Here is an 18,444-nt window from a genome sequence, read left to right as displayed (position 1 = left end):
GCTGGTACGTTTTTAGTTAATGATATTTTTGCTAAAGTATTATTTGACTCTGGTGCCAACCAAAGTTTTATTAATACTTCATTTTGCAAACTCCTAAATCAATCATTAACTAAACTACCACAAGAATGTCTAGTAGAAACAGCAAATGGAGAAACCGTTAAGATTTCTGAAATCTTGCAAGGAGCAAGAATAGAAACTTTTAATCAAAAATTTATTGCAAACCTTTACCCAATGAATCTAGTAGGATTTGATATCGTGTTAGGAATGGATTGGTTAATAGCCAATAAAGCAAATATCTTATGTGATCAAAAGTGAATACAGATAAAATCACCAAAAGGTGAAAAGATTACAATTAAAGGAGATAAACCATCTAGATCCACTAAATTCATCTCTGTGATGAAAACTGCAAGTTATATAAGGAAATGATCTATAGTGTATTTGATTTCTATAATCACTAACACGAAAGGAAAAGAATTAAAAGACATTCCAGTAGTGTCCCAGTTTTCAGATGTCTTTCCAGAAGAATTGCCAGGACTACCACCTGACAGGGAAGTTGAATTCAGAATTCACCTGCTACCAGGAACAGCACCAATTGCCAAAGCACCTTATCGTTTGGCACCCGCTGAAATGCAAGAACTGAAGAAACAATTAGACGAATTGTTGGAGAAGGGATTTATACAGCCAAGCTCATCACCATGGGGAGCACCGATTTTATTTGTTAAAAAGGACGGATCAATGCGTATGTGCATTGACTACCGTGAATTAAACAAAGTCACGATTAAGAATCGGTATCCATTACCGAGGATCGATGATTTATTTGATCAACTTCAGGGAGCTCAATTTTTCTCTAAAATCGATTTAAGATCAGGATATCATCAATTAAAGGTACAGGAAGAGGACATTCCTAAAACCACATTCAGAACAAGGTATGGTCATTATGAATTTACTGTCATGCCATTTGGTTTAACCAATGCCCCAGCCGCATTTATGGACATGATGAACCGAATATGTAAGCCATATTTGGATAAATTCATAATTGTCTTCATAGATGATATTCTAATTTACTCTAAAAGTAAAGAGGAGCATGCAAAGCATTTGCAATTACTTTTAAGTTTATTGAGAAAAGAAAAGCTTTATGCTAAGTTTTCAAAGTGTGAATTTTGGTTAGAACAGGTGCAATTCCTCGGACATTTAGTTAACCATGAAGGAATTCATGTAGATCCAACAAAGATCGAGGCAATTACCAAATGGAAAACCCCAGAGTCACCAACTGAGGTTAGAAGTTTCTTAGGATTGGCCGGTTATTATAGAAGATTTATCCGAGATTTTTCTAGAATAGCCATCCCTTTAACAAAGTTAACCTGTAAATCTGTTAAATTTGAATGGGGACCAAAACAAGAAGAAGCCTTTAGAATCCTTAAGCAAAGATTAACCCATACACCTATACTAGCGTTACCAGAAGGAACTAAAGACTTTGTAGTTTTTTGTGACGCTTCAAAGTTAGGATATGGATGTGTATTAATGCAACATCAAAAGGTTATAGCTTACGCCTCTAGACAGCTTAAGAATCATGAAGAAAATTATTCAACCCATGATTTGGAACTAGGAGCTATAATTTTTTCCCTTAAGATTTGGAGACATTATCTTTATGGTAGTAAGTTTACTATTTTCACAGATCATAAAAGTTTAAGATATGTCTTCGGGCAAAAAGAGTTGAATATGAGACAAAGACGCTGGATGGAATTACTTAGTGATTATGATTGTGATATCCAGTATCATGCAGGAAAAGCAAATGTAGTGGCAGATGCTTTAAGTCGAAAGTATCATGAAAAGCCAAAAAGGGTACGTTCTCTTAAATTAAATCTTCAAGTAGATTTAAATGATCAGATTAGGAAAGTTCAAGAATCAGTAATCAAGGAAGATACTGAAAAATTAAAAGGAATGATTAAAGAATTAGAATAAGGAACAGATGGAATCTGGAGGTTCCATAAAAAGAGAATGTGGATACCTAAATTAGGAAATTTACGTCACCGTATATTAGAAGAAGCCCATAAGTCTAAATATACGATGCATCCAGGAAGTGATAAAATGTACCAGGATTTAAGGAAAAATTTCTGGTGGATAGGAATGAAAAAGGATGTAGCAGCCTATGTTTCTAAATGTTTAACTTACTCACAAGTTAAAGCTGAACATCAGAAACCCTCAGGATTGTTACAACAATTAGAAATACCAGTTTGGAAATGGGAATTGATAACAATGGATTTTGTTACCAAACTGCCCAAAACAAGGAAAGGTAATAATACAATCTGGGTGATCGTAGATAGGTTAACCAAGTCAGCTCATTTCTTACCAATGAAGGAAACCTTTAGTATGGAACAGTTAGCCAAATTATATGTAAATGAAATTGTTTCATTATATGGAATTACTTTATCAATTGTTTCCGATAGAGATAGCCGTTTTACTTCTCATTTTTGGTCAAGTTTCCAAAAAGCAATGGGAACCAAGTTGAATTTAAGCACGGCTTATCATCCTCAAACAGACGGGCAGAGCGAAAGGACAATTCAGACAATGGAGGACATGCTTAGAGCTTGTGTAATTGATTTTGGAGGTAATTGGGACGAACACTTACCTTTAATAGAATTTTCTTATAATAACAGTTATCACACAAGTATCAATGCTACACCATTCGAAGCACTTTATGGACGAAAGTGCAGAACCCCAGTCTGTTGGGCAGAAATTGGGGAAAAACAATTATCTGGACCTGAGATAGTACAAGGAACAACTGACAAAATCATTCAAATCAAAGAACGACTGAAAGCAGCACGTGATCGACAAAAGAGCTATGCTGATAACAGACGCAAACCATTAGAATTTCAAGTAGGAGATAGAGTATTATTAAAAGTCTCTCCTTGGAAAGGAGTGGTAAGATTCATTAAAAGAGGAAAGCTTAGTCCCAGGTATATTGGACCTTTCAAAATTCTTAAAAGAATAGGACCTGTAGCCTATCAGCTACAACTGCCAGAGGAAATGGCAGGAATACATGATTTATTTCATATATCTAATCCCAAAAAGTGTATAGCTGATGAATCACTCGTAGTACCTCTCAAGGATATAGAGGTTAATGAACAACTCAAATTTGTAGAGAGGCCTCTACAGATTAAAGATAGGAAAATTAAGAATCTCAAGCATAAGAGATTAGTACTGGTCAAAGTGAAGTGGGACTCCAAAAGAGGACCTGAATACACATGGGAGCTTGAATCAGAAATGCAAAAGAAATATCCACACTTGTTCCAATAGATCTCGAGGACGAGCTCTGAAACAAGGTGGGGAGGATATAACAACCCTCGGTAAAACCAACACCCTCATAATATTTCTGGCACCCCAATATATCTTAAAATATCCCAATATGTCTTTATATGCACCCCGTATATGAAAACCGAGCCCAAAATACAATATAACATATAAATAAATTAAAAACAATAATTATTAAGTTGAGGCGGGCCGCATTGACCTCACCTCAACTTAACGCGGGCCGCATTAGGATGTAATTGGACTCCGTTTAAAACGTTAGTTGATGCGGGCCGCGTATGATCTCGCTTAAGTCCATGCGGGCCGTGAGTGTCCTGAATGGTGGCGCAGCCCTGGGCCGCCACGTGGCCCAACACACGGCGGAGCTATACAATGACCGGGCCAAGCTACGCAGTTGACCGGAGTCAATGCGGGCCGCGTAAGCCCTGCCCATATCCCACGCGGGCCGCGAGGAAGTCCGATTTCAGCCCTATAAATAGCACGCATCAGGCCTTCAGTCCGTCGTTCAACTTCCTTTCTTTCTTTCTAAATTTCTATAGTGGCGTTACTATACCCGGGCATTATACCCCCTAAAATAGCGAGGTTCTGCTACGATGTAAGTATTATAACCCCTGGAGACGTATTAGATACGCTGCCATATTGATCTAGGGTTCCGTAACGGCTGTCGTGGTTTTGCCCGACGTAGTCGTTGGAATGCCGTCTCGGGTAGGGTATTACTAATGTTAAAAAGGGTTATTATACTAACACACGTGCATTTGTGTAATTTATAGATATTCACCAAGAAACCCTAAAGAATAACCTAAGACAGCAATGTGAGTTGATTCACTTTTTGTAAACCTTTTTGTTACTGTTTTTACAAAACCTCACTTAATTAAATATATACAAAGCAGTTATTGAGTATTTGTAAAGAATACAATTATAGTGGGTATGTTGGGGTTTTGTATACAAAATTGGTTACTGGCGTGGTAACATCCCATAAGTTGAGTATGACCGTACCACTGATGTTAATTGTGATGTCTTGGATACAAATGTAATTGCGGATGTGCCCTCAATACTGCAAATTGGTTTTTACTTAAACTTGATTAAACTGGGATTCACTCACCAGTATTTCCCACCGACAAAATGTTTTTAAAACGCGTTTCAGGTAACAATATGTGAAAGCCAAATAGAAGCCAGCTGGACAGCACTGAAGGCTTGGAAAAGTGGCAATAAAGTTACCTAAGAATAAAAGAGATGTTTTTAAATAAATAAATAGGATTTATTCCTATGAAACGTGTGTATTGAAAACTTGGGTTTTACCCATATGTTTAATATTATTAAACGAGGTGGTTTACTCTGATTTAACATTTCCTAACTACGGTCCTGATGAAAATTTCCGCTGCCAAATTGAATAAATAAACGTGATACCACCTAAACTGGCTCACGACCGCCCGTTCCCCGGAAACTAGGGATCGGGGGCTGTGACACTTTTAGTAAAACCATATCTCCCACTTGAAACTCCAAAGGTTTCCTTCTTTGGTCCGCATAGCTCTTTTGTCGATCATGAGCCGCCTTGATGCGCTCTCGGATCTGTATAATCTTATCTGTCGTCTCTTGGACCAATTCGGGACCAACAAGCTGTCTAACACCCGCATCTGCCCAGCATAACGGTGATCGACACTTGCGTCCGTAGAGTGCTTCAAACGGTGCAGCTTGAATGCTTGCATGGTAACTGTTGTTATACGAGAACTCAACCAAAGGTAGATGAGTGTCCGAACTGCCACCCAAGTCCATTACGCAAGCTCGCAACATGTATTCTAGCGTTTGAATCGTCCGTTCGCTCTGGCCATCTGTCTATGGGTGAAATGCAGTACTCAGATTCAACTGAGAACCAAAGGCATCTTGGAAGGATTGCCAAATCCTTGACACGAATCTCCCGTCTCCATCAGATATAATCGAGAGAGGCACTCCATGTCGTGCAACTATCTCTTTGAGGTACAGCTCGGCTAGCTTACTAGTGTTATCCTTTTCCCTGATCGGCAGAAAGTGTGCAGATTTTATCAGACGGTCTACGATTACCCAAATCGTATCATGACCTCTGGGTGTCTTTGGTAACTTCGTTATAAAATCCATTGAAATCTGCTCCCATTTCCACATGGGTATTTCAGGTTGTTGTAGAAGACCTGAATGCTTCTGATATTCGGCCTTTACCTTGGCACAAGTCAAACATTTGCCAACATACGTTGCAACATCGCCTTTCAATCTCGGCCACCAGTAAAAATCCTTTAAATCCTGGTACATCTTGTCCGATCCTAGATGTATCGAATACCTTGACTTGTGAGCTTCATCGAAAATAACGTCTCTAAGACCACCAAAGATGGGAACCCAAATTCTTCTCATAAAACACAATGTTCCTTCCTTATTGGGTACTAACTGCTTCTCCATCCCACGGAGATACTCGTTCACAAGATTCTCCTTCTTAAGAGCTTCTTTCTGCGCCGAACGAATGCGCAATGAGAGGTCCGTTTGTATAATCATTTCCAAAGCCCTAACCCTTTTGGGCTTGATTCTTTCTTTTCGACTTAAGGCGTCTGCTACGACATTCGCCTTCCCTGGGTGATACTTGATTTCATAATCATAATCGTTTAACAACTCAACCCATCGTCGCTATCTCATGTTAAGCTCATTCTGATCAAATATATGTTGTAAGCTCTTGTGATCAGTAAAGATCGTGCATCGGGTGCCATACAAGTAATGTCGCCAGATCTTTAATGCAAACACCACTGCGCCTAGTTCCAAATCATGCGTAGTGTAGTTCTTCTCATGAACCTTCAATTGGCGCGAAGCATAAGCTATAACCTTCTGTCGCTGCATCAGCACGCAGCCTAAACCTTGACGCGAGACATCGCAATATACCACGAAGTCGTCAGTGCCTTCGGGTAGGGATAAGATGGGTGCATCGCAAAGTTTGTTCTTCAGTAACTGAAAAGCTTCTTCTTGTTTATCTCCCCATTCGTACTTTTTATCCTTCTGAGTAAGGGAGGTCAAAGGTTGAGCGATTTTTGAAAAATCCTCAATGAATCTGCGATAATAACCAGCTAAACCTAAGAACTGACGGATCTCGGTTGGCGTCTTTGGAGTTTCCCAGTTCTTGATCGCCTCGATCTTGGTGGGATCCACATGAATTCCATCTTCATTTACCACGTGACCAAGGAATTGAACCTTACGTAACCAGAACTCGCACTTTGAGAACTTTGCGTATAATTTCTCTTTCTTAAGCAGCTCTAAAATAGCTCTTAGATGTTGTTCATGTTCTTCCTTCATCCTTGAATAAATCAAAATATAGTCGATAAACACAATCACAAATTTATCGAGATATGGCTTGCAGACTCTATTCATCAAATCCATAAACACTGCTAGCGCGTTTGTCAACCCAAACGGCATTACCAAAAACTCGTAATGTCCATATCGAGTCCTAAAGGCCGTCTTTGGAATACTTTCCTCTTGAATTCTTAACTGGTGATAACCTAATCGAAGATCGATCTTGGAGTAAAAACTCGAACCTTGTAGTTGATCAAACAGGTCATCAATCCTTGGCAAAGGATACAGATTCTTAATGGTCAACTTGTTTAGCTCTCGGTAGTTGATACACATGCGGAAACTACCGTCTTTCTTCTTGATAAATAGCACTAGAGCTCCCCAAGGCGAGAAGCTTGGTCTGATAAATCCCTTGTCCAAAAGCTCCTGAAGTTGCGTTGACAGCTCTTGCATTTCTGAGGGTGCAAGTCGATAAGGTGCCTTAGCTACAGGCGCGGCGCCTGGAACTAAGTCAATGTGGAATTCAACTTGTCGCTGCTGCGGCAATCCTGGCAAGTCTTCGGGGAAGACTTCAGGATATTCCCTAACAACTGGGATATCTTCCAGCTTTGGCTCAACGGCTTCTTTGTCCACAACGTGTTCCAAGAAGGCAACACATCCTTTCTGCAAACATCTTCGAGCTTTCAAACAACTGATAATCCTTAGGGGCGTATCATGTTTCTCTCCATGTACCACAATTGTCTCTCCATTCGTCATCGGAATGCGAATGATCTTCTCGTGACATATGATCTCTGCTCGGTTTCTTGACAACCAATCCATTCCAACTACCACGTCAAAGCTTTCCCAACTCGACTGGCAGAAGATCAAGCATAAACTCATGCTCCCCGAGTTCTATTACGCAACCTCTAATGACTTCATTGGCTTCTACTAGCTTTCCATTGGCTAGCTCAATCGAGTACGGAATATCTAGCTTACTAGCTACCAACCCAAGTATATTCTTAAATTCTAAGGATATAAAGCTATAATCGGCACCAGTATCAAACAGTACAGATGCAAAGTGTTGGTTGATAGGGAACGTACTCGTGACTACGTTCGGATCTTGGCGAGCTTCCCTAGCTCCAATGTTGAAAACCCTTCCCTGAGCTTGGTTGATCTTTGGGCACTCTCTCTTGAAATGCCCAACGTCTCCACAGTTAAAGCAACATGGTCCCCGACCATTTCCATTCCCATTACCACCCTGGTTGTTGTTTGCTCCACGGTTTCCACTACCAGCTTGATTTCCAAAACCACCACGATTTCCATTACCGCCATTTCCTCCTTGATTGAGGTTTCCATACCCATTTCCACCACGGTTACCGTTTCCTTTCCCGTTGCCATAACCTCTCTGACCACCGTTACCACGACCAGTACCAGCCCAGCACGTCTCCTTCGAATGACCATTCTTTCCACAAGATTCACATTTCCTAACTCTGCACTGGCCGGCATGATGGTACTGGCACACATCACATTTGGGCAGAGTGCCCATGTATCATTTTCCTTTGTTTTCAATGCCAGTCTTGACTTCGGCTGGTGGGTTCGTATCTTTCTTCTTGTTAGCACTGTTGGTACCTTTCTTGAAATTTGAGAACTTCCTTTTGTTCTCACCGGATGACTCAACGTGAGTCTCCTTCTTCTTCTAGTCAGAGATCAAAAATTTGTTCAACCTGATTGCCTCTTCAGTTAGTGCCACACTCAGATCAATAGCCTCAGTGATCGTGGCAGGCTTTGACGTCGTCACCATGCTCATGATTTGGGGTGCCAATCCCCAAATAAAACGCTCGATTCGTTTGAACTCCGGATCAACCATGTAAGGAACGACGCAAGATAAGTCGTGAAATCTCTGCACGTATTCAGTAATCTTTGGACCATCCATCTTGAGATTCTAGAATTCAGTCTCCAATTTTTGAATTTCCGCCCTTGAATAATACTTTTTGCGCATAAGTTCCTTCATTTCGTCCCATGTCATGGCATATGCCGCCTCTTATCCCAAGGCCTGAACTTGGAGATTCCACCATGATAGCGCTCCATCTAAGAACAATCTAGAGATGTAGATGACCTGGTGCTCCGGCGCACACTTGCTCATTCTCAGCACAGAATCGGTTTTCTCCGCCCATCTTACGAAAGCTACAGCACCCCCGGTGCCGTCGAAATTCAGAGGCCTGCAGTCGAGGAACTGCTTATAGGTACAACCTGTACAAGCAACATCATTCACAGAAAGCATTAGCGAACGCACATGGAATATCCATATGTAACGTAATGTGTCTTTAGTGACTTAAGCATTACCATGAGGTGGGTTGTTTCCTGAGGTACCCCCGCTATGTTCAGAGCGCAGGGCCTCGTGCTGTGCTATCGCCTGTGAAATCCGTTCTTGTAGCTCAGCGTCTGTGGTGGGCAATCTTGATTCTCTTCGTGGAGGCATCTTCTATAAGAAGATTGCATCGGTCAGGTCATAATAAGTATAGTAAACGCATGACATGTACACGTAATAGCATTTATCAACACAAGTAAGCACATAACATCTCAATCATAATATAAACAAGTGTTGGGATTGAACCCTGCCAAAGGAACAGATAATTAAAGCCAAAACTGGATCAGAGTAGTGGATCCAGAATAAGCAGATGTTATGCATACAAGTCTCTCCCCTTGAAAGTGGTTTCAACATTTGCTGACCTCATATCTACTGATCATACAAACTGCTGATCTATAACTGCTGATCAAGTCAAAGACTGATGAAGAACTAAAGCCCTGCTGCCCAATCTACTGCCTTGAGTCAAGCACTGCTGATCATGACATGTACTGCTGGGTTCACAGCAGTGGAAGGATGCATCAGTTGTTTTGTTTACTTTATATAATGTATTGTAATATCAGTAGTTAGCATAGCAGTGTTTGTATAGGTCAGATGTTAGAGTTTGTTAGGAGGTTAGATGTCACTTTCATGGTGACGTCAGCTTAGATGCTTCAGTGGTTTGCTCGTGCCTATAAATAGAACAGTGCTCTGTACTGTTCTATTTAGCTCTTTCACCATCTTCTTCCTGCACGAACAAATACTGTGAGCTCGGGCTGAGGGGGAGTTTGTTGCATACTTGCATACTGTAATCGTTGTTGAAATTAAATTCAATCTTTCGGTTCAATGTTAAACTTGTATGTTAAAAGCATTTCTCCTGTTTGATTGTGAAAAGTTTGCTTCCATCTTAATTCCGCTGCACAACTCATTCATCTTCATCTTTATTCAAACGTAAAACACAATCAAAACCAAACTCAGATCCTAACAATTGGTATCAGAGCTTGGACAGTCAAATTTGATTTAACAATCATTTTGACATAAATAGTTTAGCTCGCAATCGTTGATACTCATAGTTTGTTCGTTTCGTGGAAAAACAAAGCAAGGTTTAATCACCATTAAAGTTGATTAATCAGTGTCTGTAAAACAACCAGGATGACGCCACAATCACAAGATGATAAAAATAACATTGGCTCTCTTTTCAAACCACCCATGCTTAAACGTAATGAATACAACATCTGGGAGAGAAGGATGGGTCACATCCTTGCTCAACATAATACTGGATGTTGGAGGTCTGTTGTTTTTGGTCCTCATGTTCCTATGGTGCCAAGTGCTGAGGATGCAAAGAAGTTCGTTCCTAAACCAACTGAAAACTATACTGAAACTGATTTTCAAAAGTTCGAACTCGATGCCAAAGCATTTAGCATCATAGCATCTGCATTACCAAATGAAATCTATGATGGGATGTTACATTGTAACAGTGCCAAAGAATTATGGGATGCATTGAAGGAACAATTTGGGGGGACAGAAGAGGTTATTGAAAACAACAGGGAAATTTTGAATCAGCAGTATGAAACATTTTGTCACATCAAGGGTGAATCATTAACCCAACAATTTGAACGTTTCAGCTGTCTCATTAGTGAACTAAGGCTTGTTAAAGTTACATTTCCAAATGCAACTTAAAATAGCAGGTTCCTTAGATCATTACCCGAAAAGTGGGACACAATTGCTTTTGTCACCAGAAATTCAGCTGAGTTCAAAGATCTGACCCTGACCCAACTTCATGGTAGACTCCTGACTTATGAAAGGGAGTTAAACCAGAAAAAGAGGTTGCAAGAGTCTGGAAAAGTTGCAGATGACTATTCATTTGGCAGCACAACTCTTTTTGGTCAGGAAGAATCTGGTAGCAGCAGTAAGGATCAGAGTTCTGATCATTTTATTGACATAACTGCTGGTTTTAACAACTCTGATCCTCACTCTGCAAATTATGCTTTCACTGCAAACTGTGAAAACTAGATGTCAGATAACATGTGCTTTGAACTAAATGATTTGCAACATTTTGATCCCACTGACTTAGAAGAGATGGACATTTTGCATCAATTGGCTTTGCTTAGTGTTAGAACAAGCAAATTCTACAAAAGAACAGGGAGAAAATTCCCAGGACTTCATGGGAATTTGAGGGTGGGGTTGGATAAATAAAAACTGAAATGTTACAAGTGCAATAGGCTAGGTCATTTTGCTAGAGAATGTAGGAGTCAAACCACTGCTCAAATAATAACTCATCCCAGCTCAAACCCTAGACCACAACATCAAAGCATTGTGCAATTGTCACGGCCCCCGACCCGGTTTGACCCGTTTCAGGAGCCGCGGGACAGGAATCCTGTGGTATTTAATTTAGGCGACAGCGGAAGTCTTTTTAAAAACAGGATCTTTTAATAATTCAAACTGCCCGTTTTATAGCTGAGGGATAAATCCCATAATTTACAATAATATGATTTCTCCGGGAAATCTTTTATTTTCAAAACATGTTTATTTATTTATTTACATTGAGCCACTTTTCTAAGCTGGGAGTGCTCCACGGCACTTTTCTTTGCTCATACCAGATCACCTGAAACATGTTTGAAAAAGGTTTTGTTAGCGGGGAAATACTGAGTGAATCATTCAGTTTACTAAAACGACTCGTTTGTTATCATTTACAGTATTAAGGGGAATTACAATGTTTCTGATTTCAACCCAACTACCCACAGTATTTGTCACTCGACTACCCATTTGGCTATCTCGTTGTCCAAATGGTGTCTGTGACTGTGGTCAGATCACCCCTTGGCTAACTCTTTGTCCAAGTGTGACGGGAAAATAAGTAATGTATACAAAACCCACATACCGGCTGTAATTTGATGATTACATAGACTTAATCCCTGTAATTATAACTTTGGAAAATAAATTGGAGTTTTATAAAACATAATTGATAAAAAGAGAATGACTCACATTGCAGATTTACGAGCATAGTATAAGCTTTACTGATTAGCCTTCTAACCTAATTTAAATAACAATGCACACACAAACGGGATTAGTAACTAATTCAACAGTTACGTTAATTCACGAGATTAAACCCTCACAACTATTATCAAGTGCGATACTTAACAATCCAATGGATTCACAACGAATGACAGAGCATAGTCCGAATTCGAATAGCACTCAAACATTCAAGTCGAAATCACAATGAATAACAAAGTATAAGCTCAATTTAAGCAGCACTCGGACAATCGTTGGATAGTTATAATCGATCGGACGTTGAATCGTAATAGCGATCGAGTTATTACCCTGATTGCGGCAGCACTTCGTGATTAGTGTGTGTTTAAGACTGTTTCTATTATATCTCAGCGACTATTTGGAATTTTTACGTCGTTTCAATGTCAGAATTCAAGTCCCAAGGCCCCCTATTTATACCCGAAATTTGCACCTCCCGCGTGTCGCGGAAGAATCCGTGGCACTTGCCGCGTATCGCCTAGGATGTCAATTTAGGGTAGGGTAGGTTAGTCACTGGTATAGGCCTGGTGAGTCGACAGTTTATGAATTCCTAATTCAGACAACGAACTTCGAAGATAATTATCATTTAGGGTTTAACCCCCCTTGAGTTTTAGGGGCCCTGATCCTGATTCTGATTATTCTGAAAATTTTAGGGTTAGTGCAGAATTACTTGGGTGTCTCAATTAGGGTTTTCTTATTGACTAATTATCGTTCTAATTATCGATTTTTGTAGCAGTTTTTACATCCTCCCCACCTTGAGAAAAATCTTGTCCTCGAGATTTACGGAAATAGATGAGGGTACTTTCGCTTCATTTCTGATTCCAGTTCCCAAGTGTATTCTGGTCCTCTCTTGGATTCCCATTTGACTTTTACTAGCACTAGTCGTTTGTTTTTGAGAAACTTGATCTTCCGGTCTTCTATTTGTAGGGGTTCCTCTATGAATTTCAGCTTTTCATTTACCTCTATATCTTGAAGAGGTACCACCAGGGATTCGTCTGATAGACATTTCTTGAGATTGGATATATGAAACACATCATGTACTCCAGCTAACTCTTCTGGTAGTCGTAAACGATAAGCTACTGGTCCTATTCGTTGGATCACGGGGAATGGTCCAACATATCTGGGACTCAGTTTTCCTTTCTTACCAAATCGTACTACTCCTTTCCAAGGAGATACTTTTAAAAGTACTTTGTCTCCGACTTGAAATTCTAACGGCTTGCGGCGATTATCCGCATAGCTTTTCTGGCGATCTCTGGCTGTCTTTAATCTTTCCTTGATTTGTGTTATTTTGTCAGTGGTTTCTTGCACAATTTCTGGACCTGATAATTGACTTTCTCCTATTTCTGCCCAACAAACTGGGGTTCTGCACTTGCGTCCATACAGTGCTTCGAATGGAGCAGCTTCGATGCTCGAATGATAACTATTGTTATAGGAGAATTCAATTAATGGTAAATGGCTATCCCAATTACCACCAAAGTCAATTACACATGCTCGGAGCATGTCTTCCAGGGTTTGTATCGTCCTTTCACTTTGTCCGTCTGTTTGAGGATGATATGCAGTACTTAAATTGAGTCGAGTTCCCATTGCTTCTTGGAAACTTGTCCAGAAACGGGAAGTGAAACGACTATCTCTATCAGATACAATGGAGAGTGGGACTCCATGTAAGGATACTACTTCATCTACATACAACTTGGCTAACCTTTCCATGCTAAAGGTTTCCTTCATTGGTAGAAAGTGAGCTGATTTGGTTAATCGATCCACAATTACCCAAATAGCATCATTATCTTTTCTGGTTTTGGGTAACTTAGTAACAAAATCCATTGTTATGAGTTCCCATTTCCATACAGGCATTTCTAGCTGTTGTAGTAGTCCTGAAGGTTTCTGATGTTCGGTTTTAACTTGTGAACAGGTTAAACACTTAGATACGTATTCGGCTATATCCTTTTTCATTCCTATCAACCAAAAATTATTTCTTAAATCTTGGTACATCTTATTATTTCCTGGATGTACAGTATACCTTGATTTATGAGATTCTTCTAAAATCTTATTTCTTAATTCTCCTTTCTTAGGTACCCAAATTCGTTTCTTGTGGAATCTCCAAATTCCATCTTTTCCTTGTTCTAATTCCTTTACGTAACCTTTCATTCCTTCGGCATCGTCCTTGATTGCCGTTCCCTGAATTTTCTTCAATTGTTCCATTAAATCTAATTGTAGATTTAACCTAAGAGCACGGACTCGCTTTTGCTTTTCATGATACTTACGACTTAAGGCGTCTGCGACTACGTTTGCTTTTCCTTCGTGATATTGAATATCACAGTCGTAATCACTTAAGATTTCCATCCACCTTCTTTGCCTCATGTTTAACTCTTTTTGCCCAAATATATACCTTAAACTCTTATGATCCGTATAGATGGTAAACTTACTTCCATACAGATAATGTCTCCAAATTTTAAGGGCAAAAATTATGGCTCCTAATTCTAGGTCTTGAGTCGTGTAATTTTCTTCGTGCTTTTTCAATTGCCTAGAGGCATACGCAATTACCTTTTTGCGTTGCATCAACACACATCCGTATCCTAATTTTGAAGCATCACAGTAGACTTCAAAGTCTTCTGTTCCTTCGGGTAAAGCTAAAATTGGAGCATTTGTCAATTTGTGCTTTAGAATCCTAAAAGCTTCCTCTTGTCTAGATCCCCATTCAAACTTAACGGCTTTATAGGTTAGCTTAGTTAAAGGTACATCTATTTTAGAGAAATATTTAATAAATCGTCTATAGTATCCAGCTAAGCCTAGAAAACTTCTAACTTCCATAGCTGTTCGTGGAGCTTTCCAATTTGTGATTGCTTCTATTTTAGCAGGATCTACGTGAATTCCTTCGTGATTCACCATATGACCTAAAAATTGCACTTCCTGCAGCCAGAATTCACATTTCGAAAATTTGGCATAAAGCTTTTCCTTTCTTAACAATGTTAAGAGTGCATGCAAGTGCTCACAATGTTCCTCCTGACTTTTGGAATAAATAAGTATATCGTCAATGAAAACGATCACAAATTTATCCAAGTATGGTTTACAGATCCTATTCATCATGTCCATAAATGCGGCTGGAGCATTTGTTAGTCCAAAGGGCATGATTGTAAACTCATAATGTCCATACCTAGTTCTGAAAGCAGTTTTAGGTATGTACTCCTCTTGCACTTTCAGCTGGTGATATCCTGATCTTAAGTCTATCTTAGAGAAATACCTAGCTCCTTGCAATTGATCAAAAAGATCATCAATCCTAGGTAATGGGTATCGATTCTTAATTGTAACCTTATTCAATTCCCTATAATCGATACACATTCTCATCGACCCGTCTTTCTTTTTCACAAACAACACTGGTGCACCCCAAGGGGATGAACTAGGTTGTATAAATCCTTTGCTTAGTAATTCATCTAATTGCTTTTTCAATTCTAGCATTTCAGTAGGTGCTAATCGATAAGGTGCTTTAGCTATTGGTGTAGTACCTGGAATTAGATGAATTCTAAACTCTACTTCCCTATCCGGTGGTAACCCAGGTAGTTCTTCTGGAAAGACATCTGGGTATTCTGAAACTATTGGGATGTCCTGGAGTTCCTTACTTTTAGTGTTAATGATTACAGAAATCATATACACCATTTCTTGTTTCCTTGAATAACTAGCCAATTTCATTACTGAAATAAATTTCAGTGGCTTTCGAGGTCTATCTCCTGTAATTAGAATTACTTCTCCTGTGGGGGTACGGATTTCTACGGAATTCTTATCACAAAGGATTCGAGCATGGTTGGCAATTAACCAATCCATTCCTAACACCACATCGAATCCGGCTAAATTCATAGGTAACAGGTTTGCAGAAAACTTATGACCTAACAGTTCTATTTCTCCTTTTTGCACAACCTTGTCTATATTGACAGAATTCCCTTCTACCGTTTCGACTGTATAAATCTGTCTAAGGTGAGTTAGAGGTAAGATAAGAGCTTGGCAGAATGCAGTATTAATGAAACTTTGGTTTGCACCAGAGTCAAATAATACTCTTGCATAGACGTTATGCACTAAGAACGTACCCGCTATCACGTCTGGAATGAGTTCGGCTTCTTGAGTGGTCAGCTGGAATGCGCGAGCATTCTTTTTGGTTATTCCATCGGCCGTTTTAGCTTTATTGTCTGCTGGTTGGGCTAACTTAGGACATTCAGGTTTGATATGCCCTGTTTCTCCGCAGTTATAACAGATTCTTGTTTTCCTTCTACAGTCTTCTTCCCGATGTCCTTTCGCCTTGCAGAAGTTGCAAAATATATTGCACTGTCCATAGTGTTTCTTTTTGCAATTTCTGCAGAAAGGAGGTGACGAGGATTGCCCGGTTCCTCTTTTCTTGAATTGATTGCTATTATTACCCACACGAAATCCTTGGGTAATCTTCTGAGCCAATTCTTTCTTTCGATCTTCTTCTCTTGTGCGGACTAGTTCATCGGTTAGGGTATTGGGTAATTCCAAAGCATCGTCAATTGTGCGTGGTCTCGCAGCTTTAACGATGTTACGGATTTCTCTGATTAATCCCCAAATATAACGGGAAATGAGTACCGGTTCCGGCGAAGCCAGGGAAGGTACCACTCTCGCATATTCGAAGAATGTCGAAGTATATCCTCGACAATCTACTCCTATCATACGATGGCTCAAGAACTTGTTGGCCATTTGTTCCTTTTCGTATTCGGGACAGAATTTTCTTTCTACAAGACTCTTAAATTCTTCCCAATTCATTGCATAGGCCACCCTTCTTCCTTTTGCTTGTAGCACCGTGTTCCACCATTCTAGCGCCCCTTCTTTGAATAGATTCGAAGCATACATCACTTGATCTTCTTCAGTACATTTACTTATTGCAATTACTGCCTCGGTTTTCTCTAACCAACGCAGTGTTGCAGTTGCCCCTTCATTACCTGCAAATTCTGCGGGTTTACAGGCAAGAAATTCTTTGTAAGTGCAACCAGGTGTTGCAGCTTTCATTCTTTTTGGGAGTGGGACCTGTTGCGGATCATGATCGTCATGATTGCCGCCTCCATTTATGCTGTTACTGCCGTTATCTTCCGGAGTACGTTTACTAGGAATTAATTGTTGTGGTTCGATAGGTTTTTGAACAGCAGCCACAATTTCTGGAATAGCATTGGCTATCCCTCGAGCAATAAAGTTCTCAATATCTTGTCTAGTTATATATTGATCTTCCTGATTTTGCTCAGACTGATTTACTTCATTAATTGGTTCACTATTAGCGTTTTCCATCTGCTAATTAGTAGGAATTATTAGTGTCTAATTATTGATAACAAAATCACAGATAAACACATAAATCATTATAACATGTGAGCATAACCAAAATTGTTGATGCCTCGACTTTTGTTTTGTTTTATATATTATACCTGCTTCAATACACACTGTTTATCTTACATTGTTTTATTGCCCATTTTACAGAGTCAGTTTTACTATATTAGTTATAATGCAAACAAACTTCTCCAAACCCATCCTATCTTTTGGTTCACTGGCAGTTTCAGTAACGACGCTCCCTCTCGTCGTACTTCCAGGAGATTTGTTCCCCCATTTCCCGAATCCTATTCCCGGTGCCTATCAGTTCTTCACCAAACTGACACAGTTCAGCTAAATTTTCGTAGCTCATTGGCGGATTAGGGATAGGTTCTGGATCAAACTGTGGGAGAAAACTATAGGGACTATTGACTATATTTTGGAATTGCCAGTCATTGGTCCACCATTCCTCCATTTGGCCTAATGGTCGGGTGTGAACTAGTGGGTCTGGAATAGCTGGTCCTAGGTTTATTGGGAGTTGGGCTGTAGCAGGATAAGAGAAGAGATTATCGTTGATAGGCTCTAGTACATCACAATTATCCAGTAGGCGGTCTATTTCGTCCTGGAATGTGATTTCTTCAGGCTGTTTAGAGCTTTCTCCAATCTCTATTCCCTTTTGCTTTAGGTCTATCCCTATTTCTGCTGGTTTGGAACTTTCTCTGGTTTCTATTTCTTTTCCCTTGCTCACACTCACAGGATTTTCTATTTTAGGGAGTCTCCTAGGTTTCCTTCTGCGCACCTTTCGCCACCCTACATATCTTCTCCTCTTTTTAGGTTTTGCTTTTTCCAGTGGTGGAGCTTGGAATTCCAGAGGTTCCTCTATATCAGCAATGTAAGCAGTGAAGTTGTGGGAGACTTCAATTGGCACAGGATAGAGGTTGAGGTTCTGAAATGTCTCGGATAGCTCACTCATGCTGTGTAGCATATATGCAAAATGCACAAAAATGCCAAGTTAAAACTTTGGAACAAAGTTTAACAAATAAACATTTTTATTGCACACCAATTTGTACAACATAACAGCAAACAGAACACACTCAGATTTATTTATTTATTTACTGGGAAGTACTTATTTCTAGATTTAGAGTGTAAAGATTTGCATTTTCTGCTATAGTAGCGAGCAGATACAGATTTGC

At 39.7% G+C, this 18,444-nt stretch overlaps 1 protein-coding gene across 1 annotated transcript; it reads right to left on the bottom strand.

Moving 5' to 3' along the window:
- Positions 1-7,318: 7,318 nt before the first annotated feature.
- On the bottom strand, positions 7,319-8,131 carry LOC110919486 (aspartate and glycine-rich protein-like). Its single transcript, XM_022163754.1, has 2 exons — positions 7,739-8,131; positions 7,319-7,408 (listed from the first exon to the last, which is right to left on the bottom strand). The coding sequence occupies exons 1-2, from the start codon at positions 8,129-8,131 to the stop codon at positions 7,319-7,321; spliced, it is 483 nt and encodes a 160-aa protein (XP_022019446.1).
- Between the last annotated feature and the right edge of the window lie 10,313 nt (positions 8,132-18,444).

Source organism: Helianthus annuus, chromosome 6 (genome assembly GCF_002127325.2).
Source record: "Helianthus annuus cultivar XRQ/B chromosome 6, HanXRQr2.0-SUNRISE, whole genome shotgun sequence".
Lineage (NCBI taxonomy): Eukaryota > Viridiplantae > Streptophyta > Magnoliopsida > Asterales > Asteraceae > Helianthus > Helianthus annuus.
The sequence above is the reverse complement of the archived record's forward strand: the minus strand, read 5'-3'. Positions and strand labels throughout refer to the sequence as shown.

Excerpts from the sequence above, each read along its gene's own strand:
- LOC110919486 (XM_022163754.1), bottom strand. The coding sequence starts at position 8,131 with ATGGGCACTCTGCCCAAATGTGATGTGTGCCAGTACCATCATGCCGGC. Across the intron at positions 7,409-7,738 it reads TCAACCAAGCTCAGGGAAGG|AAACCGAGCAGAGATCATAT; the intron begins GTTTTCAACATT and ends TTGGTTGTCAAG.